The 25,137-nt window shown below is 43.0% G+C and overlaps 1 protein-coding gene across 2 annotated transcripts in view; it reads right to left on the bottom strand.

The window, feature by feature from the left end:
- dcc (DCC netrin 1 receptor) overlaps positions 1 to 25,137 on the bottom strand; it is a 1,336,447-nt gene that overhangs the window by 635,485 nt on the left and 675,825 nt on the right. For both annotated transcript variants that reach the window (XM_072574203.1, XM_072574193.1), the window contains exons 4-5: positions 5,947 to 6,097; positions 2,208 to 2,344 (exon numbers count right to left, since the gene is read on the bottom strand). In XM_072574203.1, coding sequence (XP_072430304.1) covers positions 2,208 to 2,344; positions 5,947 to 6,097 — 288 coding nt within the window. The remainder of the gene's footprint in view (positions 1 to 2,207; positions 2,345 to 5,946; positions 6,098 to 25,137) is intronic.

Below are 25,137 nucleotides of genomic sequence, written 5' to 3' on the forward strand. Positions count from 1 at the left end.
CAGCTTGCACTGAGCTTCACTGGAACACTGCAGCAAACCTGAGACAGAGATGCTGGGCAGAGAACAGGGCGGTGTGTTAAAGTGACAGACAACTCGAAGCTTTGTGGGCAGAATGTAAATGTTCTGTGAAGCGGTCGCCCAGTTTCCTCTTTGTTTCCCCAATATAGAGGAGACCACATTATAAGAGGTGAATGTAGTACACTAGATTGTGAGAACTGCAGGTAAAGTTCTGTTTCATCTGGAAGGTATGTTAGGCCCCTTGGCTACAGAGGAGAGAGGAGGTAAATGGGCAGGTGTTACACTTTTGGCGGCTGCAGGGGAAGATGACGTGGGCATGGTGAGGTGTTGGGAGTGAAGGAAGAGTGGACCAGGGTGTCCCAGAGGGAGGGATCCCTCCGGAAGGCAGACAAGGGAGGGGAGGGGAATATATGCAGCATTTCGCTGGAGGTGGCAGAAATGGCAGTTGATGATCCTCTGAATGTGGATGCTGGTGGGATGGTAGGTGAGGATAAGGGCAAACCTTTCGCTGTTGTGACAGGGAGAAGAGGGGATGAGGACAGTAGTGCAGGAAATGGTTTGGACCTCGTTGAGGATCTTCTTGTCAACAGTGCTGGGGAATCCTCAGTTGAGGAAGAAGGTGGGGCATTTCGGAGTCTCCCTTGATGAAGTTGGCCCTTTTGGAACATATGCGACGGAGATGGAGGAACTGAGAGATGGAATGGAGTTTTTACAGGAAACAGGATGCGAGGATGCATAGTTCAGGTAACTGTGGGAGTTGGTGGGTTGAGAGTGGATGTCAGTGGCCAACCTATCCCTAGAAATGGAAACAGAGGTATCAAGAAAGGAAGGAGTCAGAAGATAGGCCAGATGAAAGTGAGGGCGGGATGGAAATTGGAAGTGGAGTCGATGAATTTTTTCAATTCTGAACAAGAAAGTGAAGCAGCACCAATGATATATCAATGTATCACAGAAAGAATTGTGGGTGGGGGCCTGAATAGGACTGTAAAGGAATGTTCCAATACCCCATGAAGAGACAGGCTTAATTGGGAGCCCATGCTGGTACCCATGGCCACCCCTCTCACCTGAGGAAAAATGAAAGGAGTTAAAAGAGAAGTTGTTGAGGGTGAGGGTGAGCTCGGCCAGGTGAAGGAGGGTGGGGGTGGGGACGATTCAGACTCTTGCTCCATGAAGAAGCGGAAAGCCCTGAGACCATCCTGGTGGGGCATGGACGTGTAAAGGGATTACATGTCCTTGGGAAAGAGGAGGCAGCTGGGGCCTGTAAACTGGAAATTCCAAAACAGAGGAATCACAGATGTATGTGGGCTAGGACTGGGCCAGGGAGAGAAGACTGAGTCAAGGTAGGAAGACACGAGTTCCATGGGGCAGGAGCAGGCTGAAACAATGGGTAGCTAGTCCTGTTTGTGGATTTTCAGAAGGAGATAGAAGCGAGCTGTGCAGGGCTGAGAGAATAAGTTGTGCACCTTTAACAATGCTTATCATTAAGTTAAATGAGAGGAAAATGACATTGTTTCCTTATGGTGATTAAATCATTCACTCCTGATTTTCTTTTATTGTTTATCTAAGAATGGGAGGACGAATAAAAATCAATCCCATTCTGTTGCAACTGAGTGTTCAAAATTTTCACTTACAACTTTGTCTTTATCACAAACATTTGAACTCACCAAAAAAGGCAATAAAAACATTTGCAAATGAGACATGTCTGCTCCATTTTGCTAGTTGTTTTCAAGTATACACTGATTTAGTATCTCTATCAGACTTATTAATGCATTGGATAAGGTTTGCAGATTTTTTAAAACAATATTCTTCGATATCTCATGATTTCTCTGGTTATTATTACAAAAGAGATACATCTCTAAACACAGCCTCCTCATTTTAGTATCAGCTCGTAATGGTCTCAAAGAAAAATTGCAATTTTGGCAGTTGAAAATCTCTGTCTATTTTGGTCCTTTATCCAGCTCAAATGGACATGGCATTACAATTTGTAACTGTCACAATTATGTTTTACCAAAGTTTCTCTGGCATAACTGCTACACAATCTAACTGACTATTTGCTCATAGACGTAAAAGCAATTATTGGAACACAGTTGAACAAGACTGTTGTCTAAAACATTCAATATTTTTAATAGAGTTTTTGTATGACATGCTAAGTGACACCATTACTAGATAAATTATCAAATTAAACATACCCATCACAGAGAGCTCTGCTGAGGCACCGACTGTCTTATTCTCAGAGTTGGCAACACATGTATAAAGCCCGGCATCTTGTTCAGTCACGCTTTTGATGAGCAAGTTACTTCCAGCCAGCATTGAGTACTTTCTGGACCTGAAACAATTACAATTGTCTGCTGTTTGGTATTGAAGAGCAGATCTTCTGAGAGATACACAGTTGTCTTCACCAAATAAAATCAACTTGAGCTTTAGTATCAATGAATTGAATGTTTATGTTTAATGTGCTGATTCTCTGAGAGCAGAAGCACAAGGGTCTGCTGAATAAAGAAGCACAGTTCAGATTTTGTGTCTAACATCCGTGGCCAGATGTTCTGCTGACTCTATGATTCCTCCCTAACAGGAAGAGATTTATTTCTGGGATTCTGAGATTTGGTTTCAGTTCACCAGCAGTGTTAAAATAAATCGGGGTGCAGAAATTCTATCTTCTGACTCTTCTTAGGTTGATGATAGGAATTGATAAGTTGGTTAGGTTTCACTGACACACATGTTAAATATTTGTGAAATAGTTAGGTCTGACAAGAGCTCTTTATAATAAGGATCATCCACAAATGAAAGAGTGGTCAAACAAAGCTTCAGAAAGGGAAGAGATGACACATTGAGAAAAAATCTAAGGGTTTTAATTGATATGTTTAGAAAACAAAGCAGATGATTGGATCAGTTGATGGTATTCCCCCATGAAATGTTATGTTCAGCAGGCCAATTAGGGATTGACAATTCAAGGTGACACAGTAGCTCAGTGGTTAGTACTTCTGCCTCCCAGTACCAGGGTCCCAGGTTCAATTCCAGCCTTGAGCATCTGGGTTGCTTCAGGTGTTCTGGTTTCCTCCCACAGTCCAAAGATGTGCAGGTGAGGTGAATTGGCCATTCTAAATTACCCATAGAGTTAGGTGAATTGGTCTGGGTGGATTACTCTTTGGAGGGTCGGTGTGGACTAGTTGGGCCTGTTTCTACACTGTAGGGATTCTAATTTAATGACTATCAGTCACAGTGATCCCCAAATCCCATACATCAATAAATACACGGTCATATTTGAAAGATGAGGCTGAAGGGGGATTTAATTGAAGTATTCAAACTTGTGAGGGACTGAGATAGAATTGGCAGTAAGAACATATTTACCTTTGTTAAGAGTTCAATCACTTGGGACCATAGGGTTAAAGCTATTGGAAAGGTCAGGATGGTCCTCCCAGGAGGACCAGTTCCACCACAGAACACACCAGATGGCCTCCTTCTTTACAGACCACAATTTCCCTTCCCACGTGGTTAAAGATGCCCTCCAACGCATCTCGTCTACATCCCGCACCTCCGCCCTCAGACCCCACCCCTCCAACCGTAACAAGGACAGAACGCCCCTGGTGCTCACCTTCCACCTGACCAACCTTCGCATAAACCAAGTCATCCGCCGACATTTCCGCCACCTCCAAAAAGACCCCACCACCAGGGATATATTTCCCTCCCCACCCCTTTCCGCCTTCTGCAAAGACCGTTCCCTCTGTGACTACCTGGTCAGGTCCACGCCCCCCTACAACCCACCCTCCCATCCTGGCACTTTCCCCTGCCACCGCAGGAACTGTAAAACCTGCGGCCACACCTCCTCCCTCATCTCTATCCAAGGCCCTAAAGGAGCCTTCCACATCCATCAAAGTTTTACTTGCACATCCACTAATATCATTTATTGTATCCGTTGCTCCCAATTTGGTCTCCTCTACATTGGAGAGACTGGGCGCCTCCTAGCAGAGCGCTTTAGGGAACATCTCCGGGACACCTGCACCAATCAACCACACCGCCCCGTGGTCCAACATTTCAACTCCCCCATCCCACTCTGCCGAGGACATGGAGATCCTGGGCCGCCTTCACCGCCACTCCCTCACCACCAGACGCCTGGAGGAAGAACGCCTCATCTTCTGCCTCGGAACACTTCAACCCCAGGGCATCAATGTGGACTTCAACAGCTTCCTCATTTCCCCTTGCCCCACCTCACCCTAGTTCTAAACTTCCAGCTCAGCACTGTCCCCATGACTTGTCCGGACTTGTCCGACCTGCCTATCTCCTTTTCCACCTATCCACTCCACCCTCTCCTCCCTGACCTATCACCTTCATCCCCTCCCCCACTCACCTATTGTACTCTATGCTACTCTCTCCCCACCCCCACCCTCCTCTAGCTTATCTCTCCATGCTTCAGGCTCACTGCCTTTATTCCTGATGAAGGACTTTTGCCCGAAACGTCGATTTTGAAGCTCCTTGGATGCTGCCTGAACTGCTGTGCTCTTCCAGCACTACTAATCCAGAATCAGGTTGGTTGGCAGCTGAACACTGTACTCTAAACAGTGCCAGGACTAGATTAGGCTGATTAGGTCTTTTTAATTGGCCAGCAGATAAACAATGAAATGAATGACCTTTCTCTATGCAACAACTCTCTGGTTCTATGAAGGAAACAAAAGTTATCTATGTTAACAGCACTGCTGGAGACTCAGTCGAGTTTTTGACCAGGCTATTGCTGGTTATTTTCAAACTTGCGCGTGACAGTGACACTGTGTTATAATGGCCTATTCCAAACTGCTTTGTTCATTATTTTCACAGAGGTGCAATGTCATCTTATGGTATGTGAATTATATAAGCTATTATTTACTTATTGAGGCAAAGCTAATTTTGCACTGCAGTTGAATAGGAAATGAAAAGTGGAATTTTAACCATTTAATAATATACAAAATCTCACATTTCTGCAAAATCTGAAAAAGAGTCATCTACATCTGACCAATCTAGTTTTGTCCAACTAAACTGTACTGAAAATGGCCAACATGAAAATTACAGTTCTGGGCATCTCTTTGAAACTACAAACCTTCATATACTTTTAACCAAACATGTTATTACACACTTCTGAAGCAGGGATTGGCGGGGGGGGTGGGGGGGGGGTGGGGGGGGGGGTTTGAACCCAGACCTAGGGGCATTACCACTGTGCCACAAGAGCCCTAGCTATGCGTGTATTAGTTAACGGTCACTTTGTTATACAGTACTTTGTGTACACACTCACATCAAATGAAATGCAAGGAGGCTGAGGGAATCACTACCAACATGCAAGCTAACACTTGCAATTTCTGTTCCTTCGGATACTGAATTACAAAAAAACAAGATAGACAAATGGTGCATTAGTTGAGATGAATACTTAATGATCATGTTGTGCTTTTCACGTTCTCTAAGGCCGCAGTCATAAATTTTAATTTTCTGTTTTGAATTTGGCCCATTTTGTGTCTGGTGATGATTGTCTTTGTAATTGGCTTGTATTCTGCATGTGCTGTAGCATGTGCCTTAAAGAATGCAACTGGTGGGAAACAGTAACTAAGACAAATGTCTCACACATATGATAATGACAGCTGCCAGGAACTCTAAAAGGATTTGAGAAATTGACTATGAGAATCCAATGGGCTGGTTAGAAATTTTCAGCATTATAATAGGTGTTGTGGCACCCTAACTCCGAACTGGGAAGCAGCATGTGGCTGAGGATGATAGTGTAATGAATAGTAAAGTCAATATATCAATCTCTTTGAAAACAAGCTGTCTTTTACTTTATTTCATGTGGACAGAACCACTAAAATGTAAAATATAATGCAGCCATAATTTTCTTTGTTTCAGACAGTTCTCCCTGTTTTTCATTGACTGATGAGCTGGAGTCTCTGAGAGGTGAATAATGGACAAGGTTACCTGGTCTGAACAAGCTCATCCCCTTTCTTCCACATGACTGTAGGAGTTGGGAATCCAGACACACAACATTCCATGACTGCATTTCTTCCTTCCAGGATAGCTGTGTTTAAGGGTCGCTGAATGAACGTTAATTGTCGGTGCACGCCAACTTCTTTAAAAACAAAAGGAAAAATTAGCACCCAAGTCAACAATATTACATAAGATGCAAGACTCGATCTATTTAACTCAATTTAATTGAAGTTAACATGACAGACAGAGTTTTATGCACTAATGTGTTCCCAGCAATGCATCCTCTTAAACGCACACCCCAGACAAAAGGTCCAGCCAGCAGAAGAATGTCTCTGAATGGCCAACTGTCAAATATTAAGCTGAACGCTGGATGTCTGATCCTCAGGGACAGGACATCTTACCTCTGAGACCTGTTGGACAACCATTGATGCTAGTGGCTCTCCATTAACGTCCGTGCCACCAGCTGCAGTGGCCACTGTTGGTGCTGCACTTGGATGATGAGGAAACCATACAGTGCTGGGTCACAACTTGGGAAGTGTTTGAGGGACCTGCTTAAGCTGGTATAGGGGGCTAAGATTTGATGAATCGTTAGTGGAGAGATATATAGCACGAGTAGGAAGTTAAGTTACACCTTGGTGGGTTCTCCAATGGACCCAGTAGAGTCCAGGACAGCACTCCTGGCCCATCAATAGCCCATGGCAGGGAAACCTGCAGTGGTACATTGGACCTTTCAAGGGACATTAGTTGCCTGTGTAAAGACCATCAAATTAACTATTGCTGGATTGACTGTTTATTAGCACATCAAACACTGTTAAAATGAGGGCATAATGTGGCCCAATGATAATGTGCCAACATCTGAACTAGAAGGTCCAGGTTCAAGTCTTATTTCCCTGAAGATGTGCCATAATATATATAAAACCACTGGTAACATTGTGATGGGGTTCAGCGAGCAGAGGACAACCCAGCTTATTTAATTAGATTACTTCGGCCCAACAAGCCCACACCGACCCGCTGAAGCACACCCACCCAGACCCATTCCCCTACATTTACCCCTACACCTAACACGACGGGCAATTTAGCATGGCCAATTCACCTAATCTGCATATTTTTGGGAGGAAACCGGAACAAACCCACACAGACACGGGGAGAATGTGCAAACTCCACACAATCAGTTGCCTGAGGCGGGAATTGAACCCTGGTCTCTGGCACTGTGAGGCAGCAGTGCTAACCACTGTGCCACCCAACCACTGGGCCACTGTGCCATATTGTATGTGTGTCTCCCCTGCTGGCCCCAAGGTTACAATCCCACTGGCGGGGGAGAGTAAAATCCAGTTTAACATTTAAACTTATGTACATTCAATATATTGGCATTTGTCAAAAGACATGCATAGATTCTATTCAATCACTCATGAGCACTACAACAGGATACTAAGTATTTATTCTGTTATTAACACATTTGCTTGAGGGGTCATTTTCAAAATAATATTAATGAGCTCCCAAGAGAAATTACACTTCATTACTGCAGGAATGTTGTATTATCAAAGATCATTGTTTCTGAGGCAGAAGTATTAACCTGAGGTGAACCTGTGTCTCAGGTAAATGTTAAGTACCTTGGTCCTTAGCAATCATCTGCTGCCACACCCACTGTTTTGACCCAGCGTTCAGTAAATAAGAACAAATGGCAATCAATCACAGACCAATCATACTTTTACCAAAATGTTCCTCTGTTTTTGTCAAACTGTTGTCTGAAGTTATCTGTTTTGCTGAGAAGGGCACCTGGTTTGAGTCCTAGTTCATGCTGCATCACATTTCTTCCAGTCCAAATAATCCTGGGTCTCTACTTCTCCAAAGATGACTGGTTAAATCAAACCCAGTTAAAGACAGACTGCTCCTGTCAGGATGCTGTTAGAAATTTTAACCTTTAGAGACAATCACGATCAATTTTCACAATCTTGAGTGAATCTTCCATTTTCGTTGAATGTCTTGTTCTCTTAATCAAAATGCAAAAAGATACTACCATTGACTCTTCAGAGGAAGTGTGCTGTATCTCCCTTCAGTCGATTGGTTTGGAGGGCAGGACTGGGACTTGCTCTCAAATCAAGCTGATAGAGTCAATCAGAGGAAGTCACACACCCGAGAATACTGTATCTGTAATGCTGTGAGGTGCCAGGGAACATTGGCAGAAACCTCTGGGACTGGAGGTTATGGGGAGAGATGGGGTGACTCTCAATGGCCACTGTTTCTCCCCATTGTCTACTCTATGTCTAGGACCCATGCCCACAACCCTGAACTGACAAGCAATCTGCACTGGTTTACCCAGCCTGTTGGCAACTACTTATTTATCCTGCTGAAAGTTCAGATAATTGCAGTGTAGGCAGGAATGGGCATTTAAAAGGTGATTAATTGATCATTTAAGGGTGGGAAGATCAGGTAATTCGACTGGAGACGGGAATATTGAAGGTTGTAATCTTGTCTGAAGATACATTTTGACCCCCATTCTGTTCCTGGTTTATCTGACCAGGACAAAATGCTGTCCTTATCACAGATGAGTCAGGTTCCACCACAGACCTCAAAATAGGCTTTCTCTGTTTCTAACTGAATCATTAATCACCAAGCAAAAGGCACATTTAATTGACAAATCACACAAGGTGTGAATATGATGTGCTATGCACCATTTCAGCACTACATATGGTACTGCAATTATTTTAGCTCAAAATAGTGATGATCTTGAATTGCAAGATAATTAGCATAAAAAACAGAAGGGAAATAAGAAGAACACGGTGGCAGTGGGCGGCACGGTGGCACAGTGGTTAGCACTGCTGCCTCACAGCACCAGAGACCCGGGTTCAATTCCCGCCTCAGGTGACTGACTGTGTGGAGTTTGCACATTCTCCCCGTGTCTGCGTGGATTTCCTCCGGGTGCTCCGGTTTCCTCCCACAGTCACAAAGATGTGCAGGTCAGGTGAATTGGCCATGCTAAATTGCGCGTTGTGTTAGGTAGAGGGGTAGATGTAGGGGTATGGGCAGGTTGCGCTTCGGCGGGGCGGTGTGGACTTGTTAGGCCAAAGGGCCTGTTTCCACACTGTAAGTAATCTAATCTAAACATTTCCATGAAGTGAACTGTTCTGATCTGGATAGCAATGCCTCAAAGCAGATTCAATCATAACTTTCAAATAAATGTATATATCTATGCAAATTGTACAAATATACTTATATATGTATATTAGAAAGAATTACATGGAAGGAACAGGGGAATGGGACCTAATACAACATAATGGGCCAACTGCTCTTTTATTTTATGCTGTATCATGTTAATAGGAACAGACAGCATTGCAGTCCTCTACCTGTGTGATTTCCATAATGTTCTTCTCTGATATCAACCAAGAATACTACTCAATCAAGACATCACATGGGTAAGTTTCCATTTATCTACACTCACTATCCACTAACCAGGCTCTGCATTCAAAGGATACTCTTCCACCATTTCTGCCCACCACCGACAGGATACTATTACCAAACACATCTTCCCCTCCCCTCCACTGTCAGCAATCCATAGGGACTGTTCCCATCCATAGTGATGGTCCACCCTTCCATAACTCCTTACACTTCCTCAACCCCCAAGGCACCTTCCTATGGAATTGCAGAAGATGTCATGTTTGCCCACTCATTTCCTTCCTCCTCACTGCCCAAGTCCCCAAACACACTTTCCAGGTGCAGCAGAACTTGACTTGTACTCTTTCAATCTAGTCTACGGTGGCTCACTGCTCAGCACTGCTGCCTCAGAGCACCAGGATCCCAGGTTCAATTCCAGCCTCGGGCTGTGTGGAGTTTGCACATTCTCCCCGTGTGCTCCGGTTTCCTCCCACAGTCCAAAGATGTGCAGGTCAGGTGGATTGGCCATGCTAAAATGCCCATAGTGTTAGGTGCATTAGTCAGACAGGAATGGACTTTACATTGTAGGGAATCTAATCTATAGTCTACTAGCTCACAATGCAGTATCCTCCACATTGGCAAGATCAAACACAGACTGGGTGACTGCTTTGCAGAACACCTCTGCTCAGGGAATGACTATACCTTCCATTTGCTTGCCATTTCAATAAAACACCTTAGTCCCATGTTAATATTTCTGACCTTGTCCCTTGACCTTGAAACTAATGTAAGCCAAAGGAACAGCATCTCATTTTTTGCTAAGGCACTTTACAACTTCCAGGCCTCAATATTGAGATTCAGAATTTCAGTGTATGACATTTGGACAGCAATTTTCTTACAATCCCCACCCTCCTAGGTCATTTCTTGTTTGTAAGTTGTTGACTTTCTTTTAAGCGATCTCTCATTTTCTCATTTTTATATCTATATTTACATAAATGTTCCACTTTCTCCTTCACCATTATTATCAGACCCTTGGCTTTTGTTCTAGATGTGCTCACAACCTGTTCTGATTGCTCCTCCTCCTCCTCTTTCAACAGTAGCAAAAATATACCATTTCCAGGTCCTTCCAGTTCCAAAGTAGAGTCACACCAGACTCCAAACATCAACTCTGTTTGTTTCTGTCTACAGATGCTCACAGACCTACTGAAATTCTCCAACACTGTTGTTATTTGACAATCTGACATCCACAGTACTTTGCTTTTATACTGATATATTTATTTGCCGATGAACCCTAACTAACAAAATCCATATACCACAAAGTGAATTCCTGATTAAATTTGAGGATTGCCTGTACGTCAGCAATCTAGCAAACAGCAGTGAACAGAGGACTGAAGACAGAATTGTAACAAACACATCATTTTTGAATTGACAGGCTGTGATGAGTGAAGTATGACAAGGATCAGTGCTGGGTCCTCAGCTGTTGACAATCAAGGAAGCTAAAATAGGGACACCACTACTTGGAAGACTTCCTCACAGCCACACACCAGCCTGGCTTGGAATTATATTGGCATATTGTCATTGGGTCAAAATTGAAACTCTCTCCCTAAAAGCAGTTTAGACGTTCCTACACAAAATAGACTGCAACGCATCATGAAGAGACTCAACCATGGTCTTCTCAACAGCAATTAGCCACAGGCAACAAATGCTGGCTTTGGCACTGACATCTACATCTCAAGAACAAGGAACAAAAGTGATATGCTGACCTTGTATGCAAAGGTCCTTCAGTACAAGAGTAAGGAAATATTGCTGCAATTGTAAAGAGCTCTGTTGAGACCACACTTGGAATATTGCACCCAAATGGGTTCTCCATACCTCGGGAAATATGTACTGGTCTTAGAGTAGGTGAAATGAAGGCTCACATGTTTGTTTCCTGGCATAGGAGTTTTTTTTTACTGAAAAGGAGAGATCAGGTAAAATGGATCCATATTCTGGAGAGATTGTAGGAATGAGAGTCACTCTCATTGAAACATATCAGATTCTGAATGGATTTGATAGGGCACTCTTTTTTTTATTTCAAAATATACTTTATTCATAGAAATAAATCTTTGGTACTTATACAATTGGTCATGTCGTTCATATATATATATATATATATACATTGCATGTCTTAGCATTACAGAGAACAGATTGAATTAATCGAGTTTACAGTTATCATATTTACAGTTCCGTTTATTAACCATCCAGTCTTTTAGTACTTAGCTGTGGCTTCAGCGGAACCCACCTACTGAGTGGGGCCCCTGTTATACGAAAGCAAAGGAACCTTCTTTAACCCCCAGTTGATGGGGTTACCATTGTCCATTTGACTGTCCTATCTCTGGGGTAGCTGTCTGCATCCCCATAGTGAGCACGAACTGCTGGACCCTTGCTGGGCTGAGGTAGCTATCCAGCTCCTCACTGGGGTCATTTACCCACTCTGGTGTCATTGAGCCAAGGCAAGGGTCTGCACCATCCAGTTCTGTGTCTGACAGTGGGACTGTCAGAGGATCACAGCTCTCAGTTACCTGTAGTTGTGAGGCAGTGGGTACCCCCTGGTTCTCACTGGGTGGAGGGTGGACTTTGGGGGGGTCCGTTGTTTCCTGGTTGGGAGAAAATGCCCTCCTCTTCACCTACGGTGCTCTGTCTCTTCTTCTGGTGGTGATGACCTTCCTTGTGCCCGTCTTCACCATCCAAAGAGCTGGCCGTCCCTCCCTCATGCAGCTGTCTTTTTCCCTTTGGCTGGGAGGCTTTGGGGGCCTGGCAGGATTTTCTCTTCCTGTTTTTAACAGGTATCCAATCCTCTGCCTTTTCGATCGTAGGCGATCGTATCCCTGAGGAGTGCAAGACTCTCAGAGATCTTCCTGCCCGGTACAGCACAGGTTTGGTCCGGGTGGATCACCGATCCCAGAGCAGACCTGACCCGGTTGGCGATGACCTTTGACAAGATTTTGTAGTCTGCATTTAACAGTGAGATCGGTCTCCAATTTCTAATTTCCTCCCTCTCCCCCTTCCGCTTGTCGACGAGGGTGATGATGCCTTTCCTCATGGATTCACTCATGGTACCTGCCTGAAGCATACTGACATACACCTCCAGCAGGTCCTGGCCGATCAAGTCCCAAAGAGCGGAATAAATCTCGACTGGTAAGCCGTCGCTTCCGGGAGTTTTATTCTTTTCGAAGGACTCAAGGGCCTTGGTCAGCTCATCCAGAGATAGCGGCTGGTCCAGCCTCTCTCGTGTTCCGTCATCTAGGACCTCCGTGCAGGCAGTACATGTCCACTGCTTCGAACCCGCAGCAATCCAGCAAAATCTTCATGAACACTGTCCGATCAACTGGTGTGTGCTCCTCCACCTTCTTCATAGTCACCCTGACTGTGTTGCGAATGCCCTGGCCTGGGCTGCAAGCGGCTGCTGAGGCCATAGCTCTGAGGTTGGCTGGTACCTGAATTGGCGATAGGCCGAAGCCAGCATAAAGATCCACCAAGAACAGGTCAGCACAACCAAACGATCCTCCAACGTCCAATCACGATCCAGCAATGGTCTCCAGCAGCTCCGACGACTCGCAACACGATCCCTGTGGTACTTCCCCCGCCAGCACATGTCTGCTGCGTCGAACCTACAACACTCGAGCAGAATCTCTTCCTCTGGTCCTCAGGAACTACACATATTCCGAGCCAAAAGGCCGAGATGCAGGGCATCCCAAAAGTACCTTCTTGATGAACAGGGTTCGATCGACTGGTGTACGATCCTCCACCTTCTTCACAGTCACCCTGACTGTGTTGCGAACCCCCTGTCCAGGGCTGCAGGCGGCTGCTGAGGCCATAGCTCTGAGGTTGGCTGGTCCTTGAATTGGTGTTAGGCCGAAGCCAACATGAAGATCCACCAATAGCAGGTCAGCACAACCAAATAACCCTCCAACGTCCAACGACAATCCAGCGACAATCTCAACGATCTCGACAATCTCGACTAGCTCTTACAACTCGCCACTCGTCATCTGTTCTAATAAGAACAAGCACTTGGTCTTAGCCAAGGCACTCTGTTTTGTTGCCCAGAAAGAAAACAAAAAGTAAAACTGATGAATGAGACATCTTTACCCAACTCTTCTCATAGGTATTTTTGATCACCCTGTTCAGATATGTTGGAGAAGCCTTAAACCCAGACTTTCAACTCTTCACATATACTTGAAAATGGAGCTCCAGTACAATTATAACATTCATTTCTGAGTTTTAATGCTTTTTAGTAGTGCTTTGCTCTCGGTTTGTATGGAGAGTTTAACACTAGGATAATTAGCCACAGGACAAAGAGGCAGTCATTGGACAGGGATAAGAAGAAATTTCTTCATTTCAAGGGCTGTGAATTCATTACCTCAGAGGGGTTTGGAAGGCCAGTTATTAAATATATTTGAGACTGAGTCATGAGTGAAACAGAAACAGCATCATAGAATTACCAATCAAAATGTGCAAAGTATGAGTAAAACAGCATGATTTGAATAAATTATGCCATTAAGTGCTCAGATTTCACCTTTTGAAGTGTTTACAATTACAGACCATTGCTTTGAACCATTGTATTGTTATTTAAAGATAAAATTCGAAAAGGAAAATCACAATCACAATAACTGCACCACAGGTTTACACAACTCCACAGCCCAAGTACAGGTAGAGACAGATTTAGAAACACACACATTGACAGATTGCCCATCTCCTCCAGCGTCCACAGGCTGCTAACTGCTCAACTGCCAGGATCAGGAATGTAACTCTAAGGGCAAGAATTGTGGTAAAGCCCAGGCATACACTGGCCTTTGAAGTTAGAAAGTGCATACATCTATCTGACCTGAAAATTGGATAAGGCGGATAAACTGAAGGAATCTTGCAGCAAGAAACTCAGCTCCTGCTGCCCCATCTATAAGCCACAAGTCCGGAGTACGGTGGAATACTCCCCAGTTGCCTGGATGGGTGCAGGTTCAACAACACTCAAGAAGGACACTGTCCAGGACATTTTCCTTTAATGTTGCTGGGGTAAAGTCTGACAATTCCTTCCCTAGGAAAATACTGAGAATTGTCAAGGGAGTGAGGGACATTGAAGTGAATGGCTACAGATCCTTGAAGGTAGCAGGACAAGCCAACGAGGTGGTGAAGAAGGCAAATGGAATTCTTTCCTTTAATAGTGGAGTTGTGGACTATAACGCTGGGGAGGTTATGCTGGAACTGTATAAATTGTCAGTTAGACCATAACTTGAGGACAATGTGCAGTTCTAGTCAACATAACAGAAAGCATTAGGGAGGGTATGGAAAATATTTACAAGAATGTTGCTGGGAATGGAAAAATGTAGCTATGAGGAAAGATGAGATAAGCTGGTGTTGTTTTCCTTGGAGCAAGAAAGGCTGAAGGGAGTTTTGATTGAGATGTTCAAAATTGTGATGGGCCCAGATGCAATGGATGAGAAGGACCTATTTACCATATCAGGGAAGGCATGGTGGCATAGTGGTTAGTACTGCTGTCTTCCAGTGCCAGGGGCCCAGATTCCAACTGTCTGTGTGGTGGTTGCATGCTCTTTCTGTATCTTTATGGGTTTCTGGGTGCTCTGGAGCCCTCCCACGGTCCAAAGATGTGCAGGTTAGGTGGATTGGCCATGGTAAAAACCCTACGCACAATCAAGGGAATGAGATAATGGATGGTGGGGGTGCGGGTCTTGGTGGAATTCTCTTCAGCAGTTTCAGTGTAGACTTGATGGGTCAAATGGCCTCTTTCTGCAGTGTCGGGATTCAATGAGAATTTAATGGCCAAGATTGGTGGAATATTGGTGGAAAGCTTAGGAGAAGACAAGATTTTCACCCAGAAGATGTTTAGAGTCTGAAACTCAATTCTCAGGAGCAGTCGAGTCAGAAATCCTTGACTCATTTATATAAATCATCCTGTTCTTAAAATGTCCATGACATGGGTTCCTGCCACAAGAATTTGTTTCACTCATCAGATGTGGCAACACTGGTTGGGCCAGCATTTATGGTCGACCGCTGGAGGTCTTCAGAAGGTGTTGTGGAGCTGCCTTCTCAAAGCACTGCTGTCTATCTGCTCTAAATTGACCCACAATGTTATTAGGGAAGGAGTTACAGAATATTAACCCAGAGTCAGTGAAGGAATGGTGGTATATTTCCAAGTCAGGATAATAAGTGGCTTGGAGGAGAACTGGCAGATGGTGGAGTTCCCATGTATCTACTGTCATTGTCCTTCTGGATGGAGATGATCATGGGTTTGAAAGCTGTGTCTCAGGATATTTTGTGAATTTATGCAGTGCAGTGTATAGATAATACACATTGCTGCTACTGAATGTCGGTGGTGGAGAGAGTGTATATTTGTGGATGTAGTGCCAATCAAGCGAGCTGCTTTGTCCTAGAACATAGAACATAGAACAGTACAATACAGTACAGGATGGTTAGAGTTTCTGGGCGTGTTGTGTCTTCTTGTTTAGGTCTATTGTGTAGGAATTGGTAACTGTGCTTATCGCGTACCTGTTGCTCCTGAATATTACGGCTACTCGTAGTTCCTGGGTGCTGCAGTGTGCTGTGGATCATTTAAATAATGTTCTGATGCCGCTCCATTTGTGAGTGGTGGGATGATTGGTCCTGTGGTTGAGCATCTGGTCAGCTTGTGTGTGGTGTTCCTGTAAACACTGGTCTGTAGCTCTCCATTGGCTTTTGCATTCTACCGTGATGTCTAGGAAGGGGAGTCTGTTGTAATTCTCTTCCTATCTGGTGAACTTTATACTGGTAAGGATGTTGTTTATGTGTTTGAGGGTTTCTCCTAGTTTAGTGTGTTTCATGAAACTCTAGTCACCCTGCCATACATCGAAGACATCTCGGAGATGATGACCAGACGAGTCTGGCCCCTTGGCATCATGGTACCACCACACTGAAACGGCTCCTGATGATTTTAAAGAACCCCATACCAACACCAGCAGAATGAATGTCATAAACAAAATACCCTGCAAGGCCTGCAACAAACACTACATTGGACAGAATGGCAAGAAACTAACTACCAGGATACATGAGCACCAACTAGCCACCAAAAGACATGACCAACTATCACTGGTATCCATACACACAGACGAAGAGGGACACCAGTTCGACTAGGACAATACATCCATCCTGGGACAGGTTAAACAAAGACACAGACAGGAATTCTTAGAGGCCTGGCATTCAAACCAGAACTCCTTTTACAAACATATTGATTTGGACCCCATTTACCAATCTCTCAGAAAAAGAACCGGAAATAATATCACCCACCACAACAGACCAAAACACATAAACAGCCAATGGGACAGAACACCAGTACTTCATCAGAAGCTCACTGATGATGTTACCTAGCATGGTGATGAAACATCTGAGAACAAATCTACCAGCTCAATGAGCAAACTTACAACCTGGTCAGGGAGTTGTGATCACTATCACTGAAATGGTCTACCACCAAGAGATCTGCCACCTGGCATGGTTCATTGCCAAGCACCAAATCCAATATGGCCTCCCCTCTACTCAGCCTATCTATATATAGAGTCAGGAATCCTTCCTGGATACACCTGACAAAAACTGCTCCATTCAATTATTTGCACTAAGGAGGTTCCAATCAATATTAAGGAAGTTGAAGTCACCTGTGACAATAACCCTGTTGTTTCTGCACCTTTCCAAAATCTGCCTCCCAATCTGCTCCTCTGCGTCTCTGTTGCTACTGGGGGAGTTGTCAGAGAAAGATCTGCTACCCTGCCCACCTACAGCATGACTACATAAGAAAGACAGAAGCAGATCTGCGAAACACAGAGATCAAGTCTGCCAACACACACAGAACACATCCACAATGCCCCAGTCTTGGCCAAACAGGCCAACAAAGAAACCAGGCACGGCCAAGCTATTCCCAGACCAAAGAATACACTTCCCAAACAGCCTTCACAGTAAAGCTCCCAGCCCTGATTCGCACTGCGGTCCCAATACCCTAAGAGCAGGCTTATTTCCCATTGAAACCAATACTGCATAAACAAATAGGCAGACCGACAGGCCCTGGATAGACTTCGCTTGGAGGAGGAACACAATGGACAGACCTGGATGCCAGGAGAAGGGACATGTACACATATTCACGTGGATGGGAAGTTCAATGAAGAATCCACTAGAAGACATTCTCACCCATTCACTGAGATGGCTGGAATCTCCAGTGTGAATTACAAATGAATTGCTGCTGCCAGTCGCTTGATTAATTTCCATTCAGTTTATTCTTATTTTAATTGCTGCAATTTTCACCTTTGTGTTGCACTCCTATAAAACCTACTAGCACCTTGTGTTCTGGGAAGAGCATTCTGGCCATCTGTGCAGAGAATCAGTTTTGTGTCAGCCTGGTCAAATTCTCTTCAGCAACCTTACTTTGTTTAATAAACCACTTGTCAATTTCACCGCGACCCTCATTTGTGGTCTCTGATTCATTGGACTGAATTTCTCCAACAGGGGTCGATTGAAAACTCCCAATAAAGTGACTGCTCCTTTACTGTTTCTGGTCTCCACCCATACTGACTCTGTAGGCAAACCCTCCTCGACGACCTCTTTTTCTGCAGCTGTGATACTATCCCTGCTTAGTAATGCCACTCCCCCACCTCTTTTACCTCCCTCCGTATTCCTTTTGAAACATCTAAACCCTGGAACATCCAACAATTATTCCTGCCCCTATAATATCTAAGTCTCCGTGATGGCTATAACATCGTAGCTCCAAGTACTGATCCATGCTCTAAGTTCATCACCCTTATTCCTGACACGTTTTGTGTTAAAATAGACACACTTCAACCTATCACACTGACTGCAATTTTGCCCTATCAACTGTCTATCCTTCCTCACAGAGGAAGATGTCAAGCTTCTTGAGTGCTGTTAGAGCTGCACACATCCAGGCAAATGGGGAGTATTCCATCGCAATTCTGACTTGTGCCTGGTAGATTGCGGATAGGCTTTGGGAATCCTTTTGCAAGGATGCCTGCCTTGAAGAAGTTTTCCTCCTCTCTCTACAAGAATCTCAGGGAGTCTCTCTCTTTCACTGCAACCTCCAGGAATGCGACTTTCTCCCCAACCCCACCCCCCTCTCATTTATATCTCCACTCTGCAGGCACCCTGCCTCTATTTCTGATGAAGGGCTTTTGCCCGAAACGTCGATTTTCCTGCTCCTCGGATGCTGCCTGACCTGCTGTGCTTTTCTAGCACCACTCTAGTCTAGACTCTGGTTTCCAGCATCTGCAGTCCTTGTTTTTACCTATAGGCTTTGGAAAGTCAGGCAGTGAGTTACTTGCTGCAGTATTCCTAGCTTCTGACCTTAAAATGTTGATCTGTAAACTGTCTGATAAAGCTGACTATGACGGGAGGAAGGGAAAGATATTTTGGGGATTTGTTATTAAATGAAGATTAATTCTTGGAAGTAACTTGAATTATTACACCATGGAAATAGATGAGGAAAACTATTCACACATTCCTAGCTCACCCATTAAAAAAGTGCAGATCTGTCTCTCTATCGTAACCTCCAGCTGCTTCTTAAATTATTTGACCTGGTGTGGTTCTAGTGCATTGCACATTTCTCAGTTTATGAACCCAGTTATAATAATCTTTTACCAAATAGCAGAACTCCTTTAAGGACACAGCAGGCCAGCTATCAATGCATCTGACAACCTACGATGCCAGATTGGCTCACCCCCTTCAGGAGCTGTCACATTATCCAAACACGAAGGGGTATTTACGATCTATCAAACAAACCATCAGGGACTCGTGTTGCAAATTAGTTTCAGATGAAGAAGCCTGTCCTTTTGCAGGCTTGTCTACTTAGAAGGATGCCTGTAAGAAAATGCATAATGTTCTATGCTGTATAAAGCCTTTGGGTCAATTAGCGATACAGATTTGGATTACTTATAAAAGTATTTTGTTCAAGAGTAAGTCTTTTGGTTGAACAAAGAATGATTGCTAAAACACGTAATCTTATTTCTCCATCGGATTTTCAGTAAATGTTTTGCATTCACATGTAGAATGTTGAACATTCTGATCAATTAAAGCATAATCAAAAGTAGGAATAAAATGAGTGGAGAAAGTTGGAATTAAACCAAGAAGATAAACAAATAAGCTACTTCAAGGAAGTTGGTTGAACATTAAAAGTTCTTTATTTGAGCATAAAAGAAATCGATTATCCATTGATTTCATCCAAGCAATGTAAATAATACATGACTGAAATTTCAACTAAGCCACTTAAACAAGTTATCAAAATGCGAATTTAGTACCAAAATAATTGAGTTGCCTATAATTTGATTCTAATTAAGACTGTACATACTCGCTAATAATGTGTCAGGAAGATCAAATCTCAGACTAATATGGGCACCTACTAACAAAGCTAAGAGTATGATGCCTGGAAAAGCACAGCAGGTCAGGCAGCACCGGAGCAGCAGGAGAATTGACGTTTAGGCATAAGTCCTTCATCAGGAATGAGGCTTGTGGGCAGAGGTCCTCATTCCTGATCAAGGGCTTATGCCCAAAACATTGATTCTCCTGCCCCTCGGATGCTGCCTGACCTGCTGTGCTTTTCCAGCACCACCCTCTCAACTCTGATCTCCAGCATCTGCTGTCCTCACTTTCACCGACTAATAAAAACAATATTCTTTCCTCCACCGGAACGACTAAAACAGATTACTGCGTTCCATTATCAGCGTTCCAAGAATAATGTTGTGCACATGGTTACAGCTTTTGCCAGATAACAATAGTCACAGTTACTCTAAGTCATTGTATGTGAAGTACTTTGCGATATTTCTGAAAGATGTGATATGTTCCATAAATGTTCTTTTTTTTCACTCCATTCTTTTTTTTAATGAAACTCCCAAGAGACTCAGGCAGATATGGGTTTCACTGGTTGGCCCAACATTTATTGACCATCCCTAACTGTTCTGTGAGCTGCCTTCTTGAACTAGTTGGCATGGACAAGTTGGACCGAAGGATCTCTTTCCATGCTGTATTACTCTATGACTGTACAAACAAGAAGTTTTCTTATAACTATACAGGTTGTTGGTGAGTGTTGCACCAAGAGTACTGAATACAGGTTTGGACGATGTATTTAAGGAAATGTGTGCTGGCATTGGAGGAAGTTCAAAAAAATCCACTAGGCTGATTTGGGATGAAGGGATTGATTTATCAAAGCTAAACAAGGTAGGCCTCATTCATTTTGAACTTAGAAGAATGAAGGATGATCTTATTGAAGCATTCAAGATTCTGAAGTGGCTTGACAGGGCGAATACTGAGATGTTTACACTAATTGGGGATTTGGACTAGGGCACATAGATATAGAATGAGGGAAATGCACTTGAAAATGAGACTGAATCATAGAGTCTCACAGCATAGAAACAAACCCTTCGGTCCAATTCATCCTCACCGATCAGACATTCTAATCTGACCTAGTCCCATTTGCCAACATTTGGCCCATATTCCTCTAAACCCTTCCTACTCATAGACCCATCCAGATGCCTTTTAAATGTTGCAATTACACCCACCTCCACCACTTCCTCTGGCAGCTCGTTCCATACACATACTGTCCTTTGTGTGAAAAAGTTACTCCTCTCACTTTAAACCTATGCCCTCTATGCAAAGATATTTCTTCCCCGAGGGTGGTGAATGTTTTGATGTCTCTGCTCCAGAGAATTGTGATGGCTAGATCTCTGAAAGCAATTAAAGAGGGAGTAGGGTACATTTTTGAAATATTTACAGAGTTGAGGGCTATGATAAATTATACTAAAAGAGGCATTGAGTCCTGCAGCAGATCAGCCATGAACTCTTCAAATGGCAGTTGAGGTTTGAGGTACTAAATGGTTTACCTCTGCTGCTACATTTATGTTCTTAATTGGTCTCTGAGAGAGATGGCCTTTGCATGTACTTTCACTATCACGAGTAAAATACTAGCAATGGCAGAAGTTGGAATGAAATATTTGCAAAGTGATAATACTTGATAAAATCTAGCTTAATTCAAGGGCTCTTACAGGGAAATCGTTCTGACAAACTCTTCTGAATAATGTTCATCCAATGCCAAGATGCAGTACTAAACTTCAAACCACATTTGGATTGTTAAAATGATTATTACATTGAAATAAATATCCCTTAAATTCAATCTGCTTATGTTCTGACTTGAATTTCTGCCCCTGTTGCAACATTTTTGACACTATCTGTTTTGTTGATGCAAAATTATGGTCATAGTTCCTGTCAACTTTCCACCCTGTCCCTCCTAAGCAGCCAATATATTCTTTTTGATGTTCTTCCCTTTTCCTGTTGCATTCCATCAGAGATTGATCTGGACTGGTTGTGAGTGCAATCTGCAGTTTCAATCTCTATTGCAGCCCCACAGATTTGCTCCACACATCTTCCAGTTCCAACTTGACGGAGATGCTGAGCAACAAGTGAGGCTGTAAGTGTTCCCTGTGATATTGAGAAGCTTAAATTTAAAATGAAACATGAATCATAAGGAAGAAGGCAGGTTTTCAGGAAAAACAAATGCAGGGATGGTTTGGCCAAGCAAGCATTTCCCTTGTACTTCACCTCTCCTTTAACACAGAATTGATTCTGTGCAATGTTATTGTGCAGTTGATGAGCTGGATTAAGAAGTGGCCAGCAGTAGGACAGATTAATGTAGAGCTGGGGACATAGAAACAGAGGAAAAGAAGTAGGCTTCTGTGTAAGTGACATTCCTGAGGGGTCTGGTTTGAACATTTATATACTGATCTTTAGATCTAAACTCTCCATCCAGTAAAATTAACTTTTCTCTACTTAGTCTATTTATTCCCCTTAATATCTTGAAAACTTTGCTCAAATCACACCATGTTCAGCTCATCAAAGAATTCCAAAGAATACAATCCTACTCTGTGTTATCTCGCCTTACAATTTAACCTCTGGAGTTCAGTTAAAATTCTGGTAAATACTCCATCCAAGGACTAATATATTCTTCCTAAAGTTTGATGGACTGAAATACTCACAGTTTCCAACTTTTTTTTAGTCATTCATGGGATCAGAGTGTCACTGGACAGACCATCATTTGTTGCCCATCCCTAATGGCCCAAAGAGGCCATCCACACTGCTATGGATCTGGTCACATGTCGGCTAGACCAGGTAAAGATGGCAGTTTCCCTCCCTAAAGGGCTTTAGTGAACAAAATGTGTTTTGTTGACAATGAATTCATGATCATCATTAGACTCTTAATTCCAGATTTTTTACTGAATTCAAATTTCACCATTTGACTGTGGTGGGATTTAAACCTAGGTCCCCAGAACAGTACTTGCGTCTCTGGATTAATACCTCAGTAATAATACCACTAGACCATTGCTCCCCCCCCCCCCCCCCCCCCCAGTGTTATCTAACAAGGGCTTCTTATCAATGATGCATGATTTCAACCTTCTTTCCTTATTACAAACATGATGGGAGGATTACTGAATCTTACTTTAGTCTTCTTGCTCCGTGGGTCACAAGATGAATTTTTAAAAAATTGATATCCCAAAATGGCCTTTCATACACTTTCTCTATATTAGACCAAGAATTAAAAGATCCGTCAATCAGTTTTCTTTAAGTAACCTAAAAGCAAAATGATTCAGATGCCTTTTAAAACTAGTTAACAGAGATTGTAGTATGAAAAAAAGATATGCATGCACTCTAGTTAACTGGAGTAAAATAAAGATTTCTCTCTATAGAGAATCACCTTGGGGAGAAAACACTTTTGAGCAATAATGGTTAGCTCTGAAGAGATAAACAAAATATAAAGTTTGGAATATACAGACAGATGTTGTCGTGGTGTTCTGGGCACCTAGATAGTTCACTTGATATGGTAATTGTCTCTGGGATCTTGGCAGACACTTTTGCTCAGGAAATACAGCATTTAGAAGTTTTCTAGTCAGTTTTCAAGAAGACAATCAGATTCTATACTGGATTCATAAGAAAAGTATTTTAGCTAAAGGGGAGATGAGCTAAGCAAACTATTCTTGAGCAGGATCACTGAAACTGAAATGCAAAACCTCCTGCTGTCTGCAAAACATTGTTCAAAAAGGATAGTCATAAACCCAGTCAGACAGACTCCAGAAAATAAGTCCAACAATTATCTGAAACATTGGTGGTTTCTATAAAATGCTATTAAAGAAAATGGTCCAAGATGTCTTTTCATTGACCTTAAAGATGAAATCTGGTTATCTCCAAAGAACATAAAATAAATTAATTTCTTTTCATGATCCTTCAAACTAAAGTCCTCAAAAGATATTAAGATTAGCATTCTATCAATCTACTTTATGCCTGTTTGTAATGCTCAAATGATTTACATACCTGATCTGACAAGGCTCTTTGGATCTCCAATCTCTCTAGACTTTTGCAATTTGGCAAGTTGCCTATTCTGTCCAATTTTAGATCCAAAGCAGATTACTTCAGTTACGGCTACTTTACAATCTGCTTGCCATAATTTTGCCAATTGATTTAATTTATCAATACGTGTGCAGTTTTTTGCTTTCATCTGCACACTTGGAATGCTATCTAACTATGATTGGTAGATTGGAATTTGTGATTTCAGATCAATACTGTCAATCAGAGTTACAGTGAATATTACCTTACCTTTACTGTTGCTGAATCCAAATGGTGGAATTCCATCACTAGGCAACACTGTGGCTGTGCCTCAACCACAGGGAGCACAACATTTGAAGAAGGCAATTTATCATGACCTCCTCAAGTGGAGTTAAAGATGGGCAATGTCGCCATTGATAACTGCAGGATATCATTAATCACAAACTGTCAATTAGAATATCAGTCCATTTCCCTATTCTAAGTCTCTTGCCATTTAACCAATTTCTTAACTGGATCAATAATTTGTTTCAATTCAATGAGTGTCAAATTTAAGCAATAGATTCTTGGGAGGGATTTTTGGAGGTCTGCCTAAATAGCATTCATGAATATTCCCCTGTGCAAAACTGTGGTAACTTCTTCAAGAAATTGAATCAAGCTCATCAGGGATAATCTATTTGGTATAGTCATAGAAATGTACAGCACGGAGATATCCCAACCCAATCTAATCCCACCTGCCAGCACCTGGCCCATATCCCTCCAAACCATTCCTATTCATATTCCCATCCAAATGTCTTTTAAATGTTGCAATTGTACCAGCCTCCACCACTTCCTCTGGCAGCTCATTCCATACACGTACCACCCTCTGCGTGAAAAAGTTGTCCCTTAGGTCTCTTTTATATCTTTCCCTCTCATCCTAAACCTATGCCCTCTCGTTCTAGGCTCCCCCACGCCAGGGAAAAGACTTTGTCTATTTATCCTATCCATGCCCCTCATGATTTTATAAACCTCTATAAGGTCACACCTCAACCTCCAACGTTCCAAGGAAAACAGCCCCAGCCTATTCAGCTTCTCCTCCAACCCTGGCAACATCCTTGTAAATCTTTTCTGAACCCTTTAAAGTTTCATAACATCTTTTCAATTGGAAGGAGACCAGAATTGCATGCAATATTCCAAAAGTGGCCTAACCAATGTCCTGTTCAGCTGCAACATGACCTCCAAATTCCTGTACTCAATACTCTGACCAATAAAGGAAAGCATACCAAATGCCTTCTTCACTATCCTATCTACCTGCGATTCTACTTTCAAGGAGCTGTGAACCAGCACTCCAAAGTCCCTTTGTTCAGCAACACTCCCGTGAACCTTACCATTAAGTGTGTAAGATTTGCTTTCCCAAAAATGCAGTACCTTTCATTGGTCTAAATTAAACTC

This window comes from Chiloscyllium punctatum, chromosome 1 (assembly GCF_047496795.1).
Source record: "Chiloscyllium punctatum isolate Juve2018m chromosome 1, sChiPun1.3, whole genome shotgun sequence".
Classification (NCBI taxonomy): domain Eukaryota; kingdom Metazoa; phylum Chordata; class Chondrichthyes; order Orectolobiformes; family Hemiscylliidae; genus Chiloscyllium; species Chiloscyllium punctatum.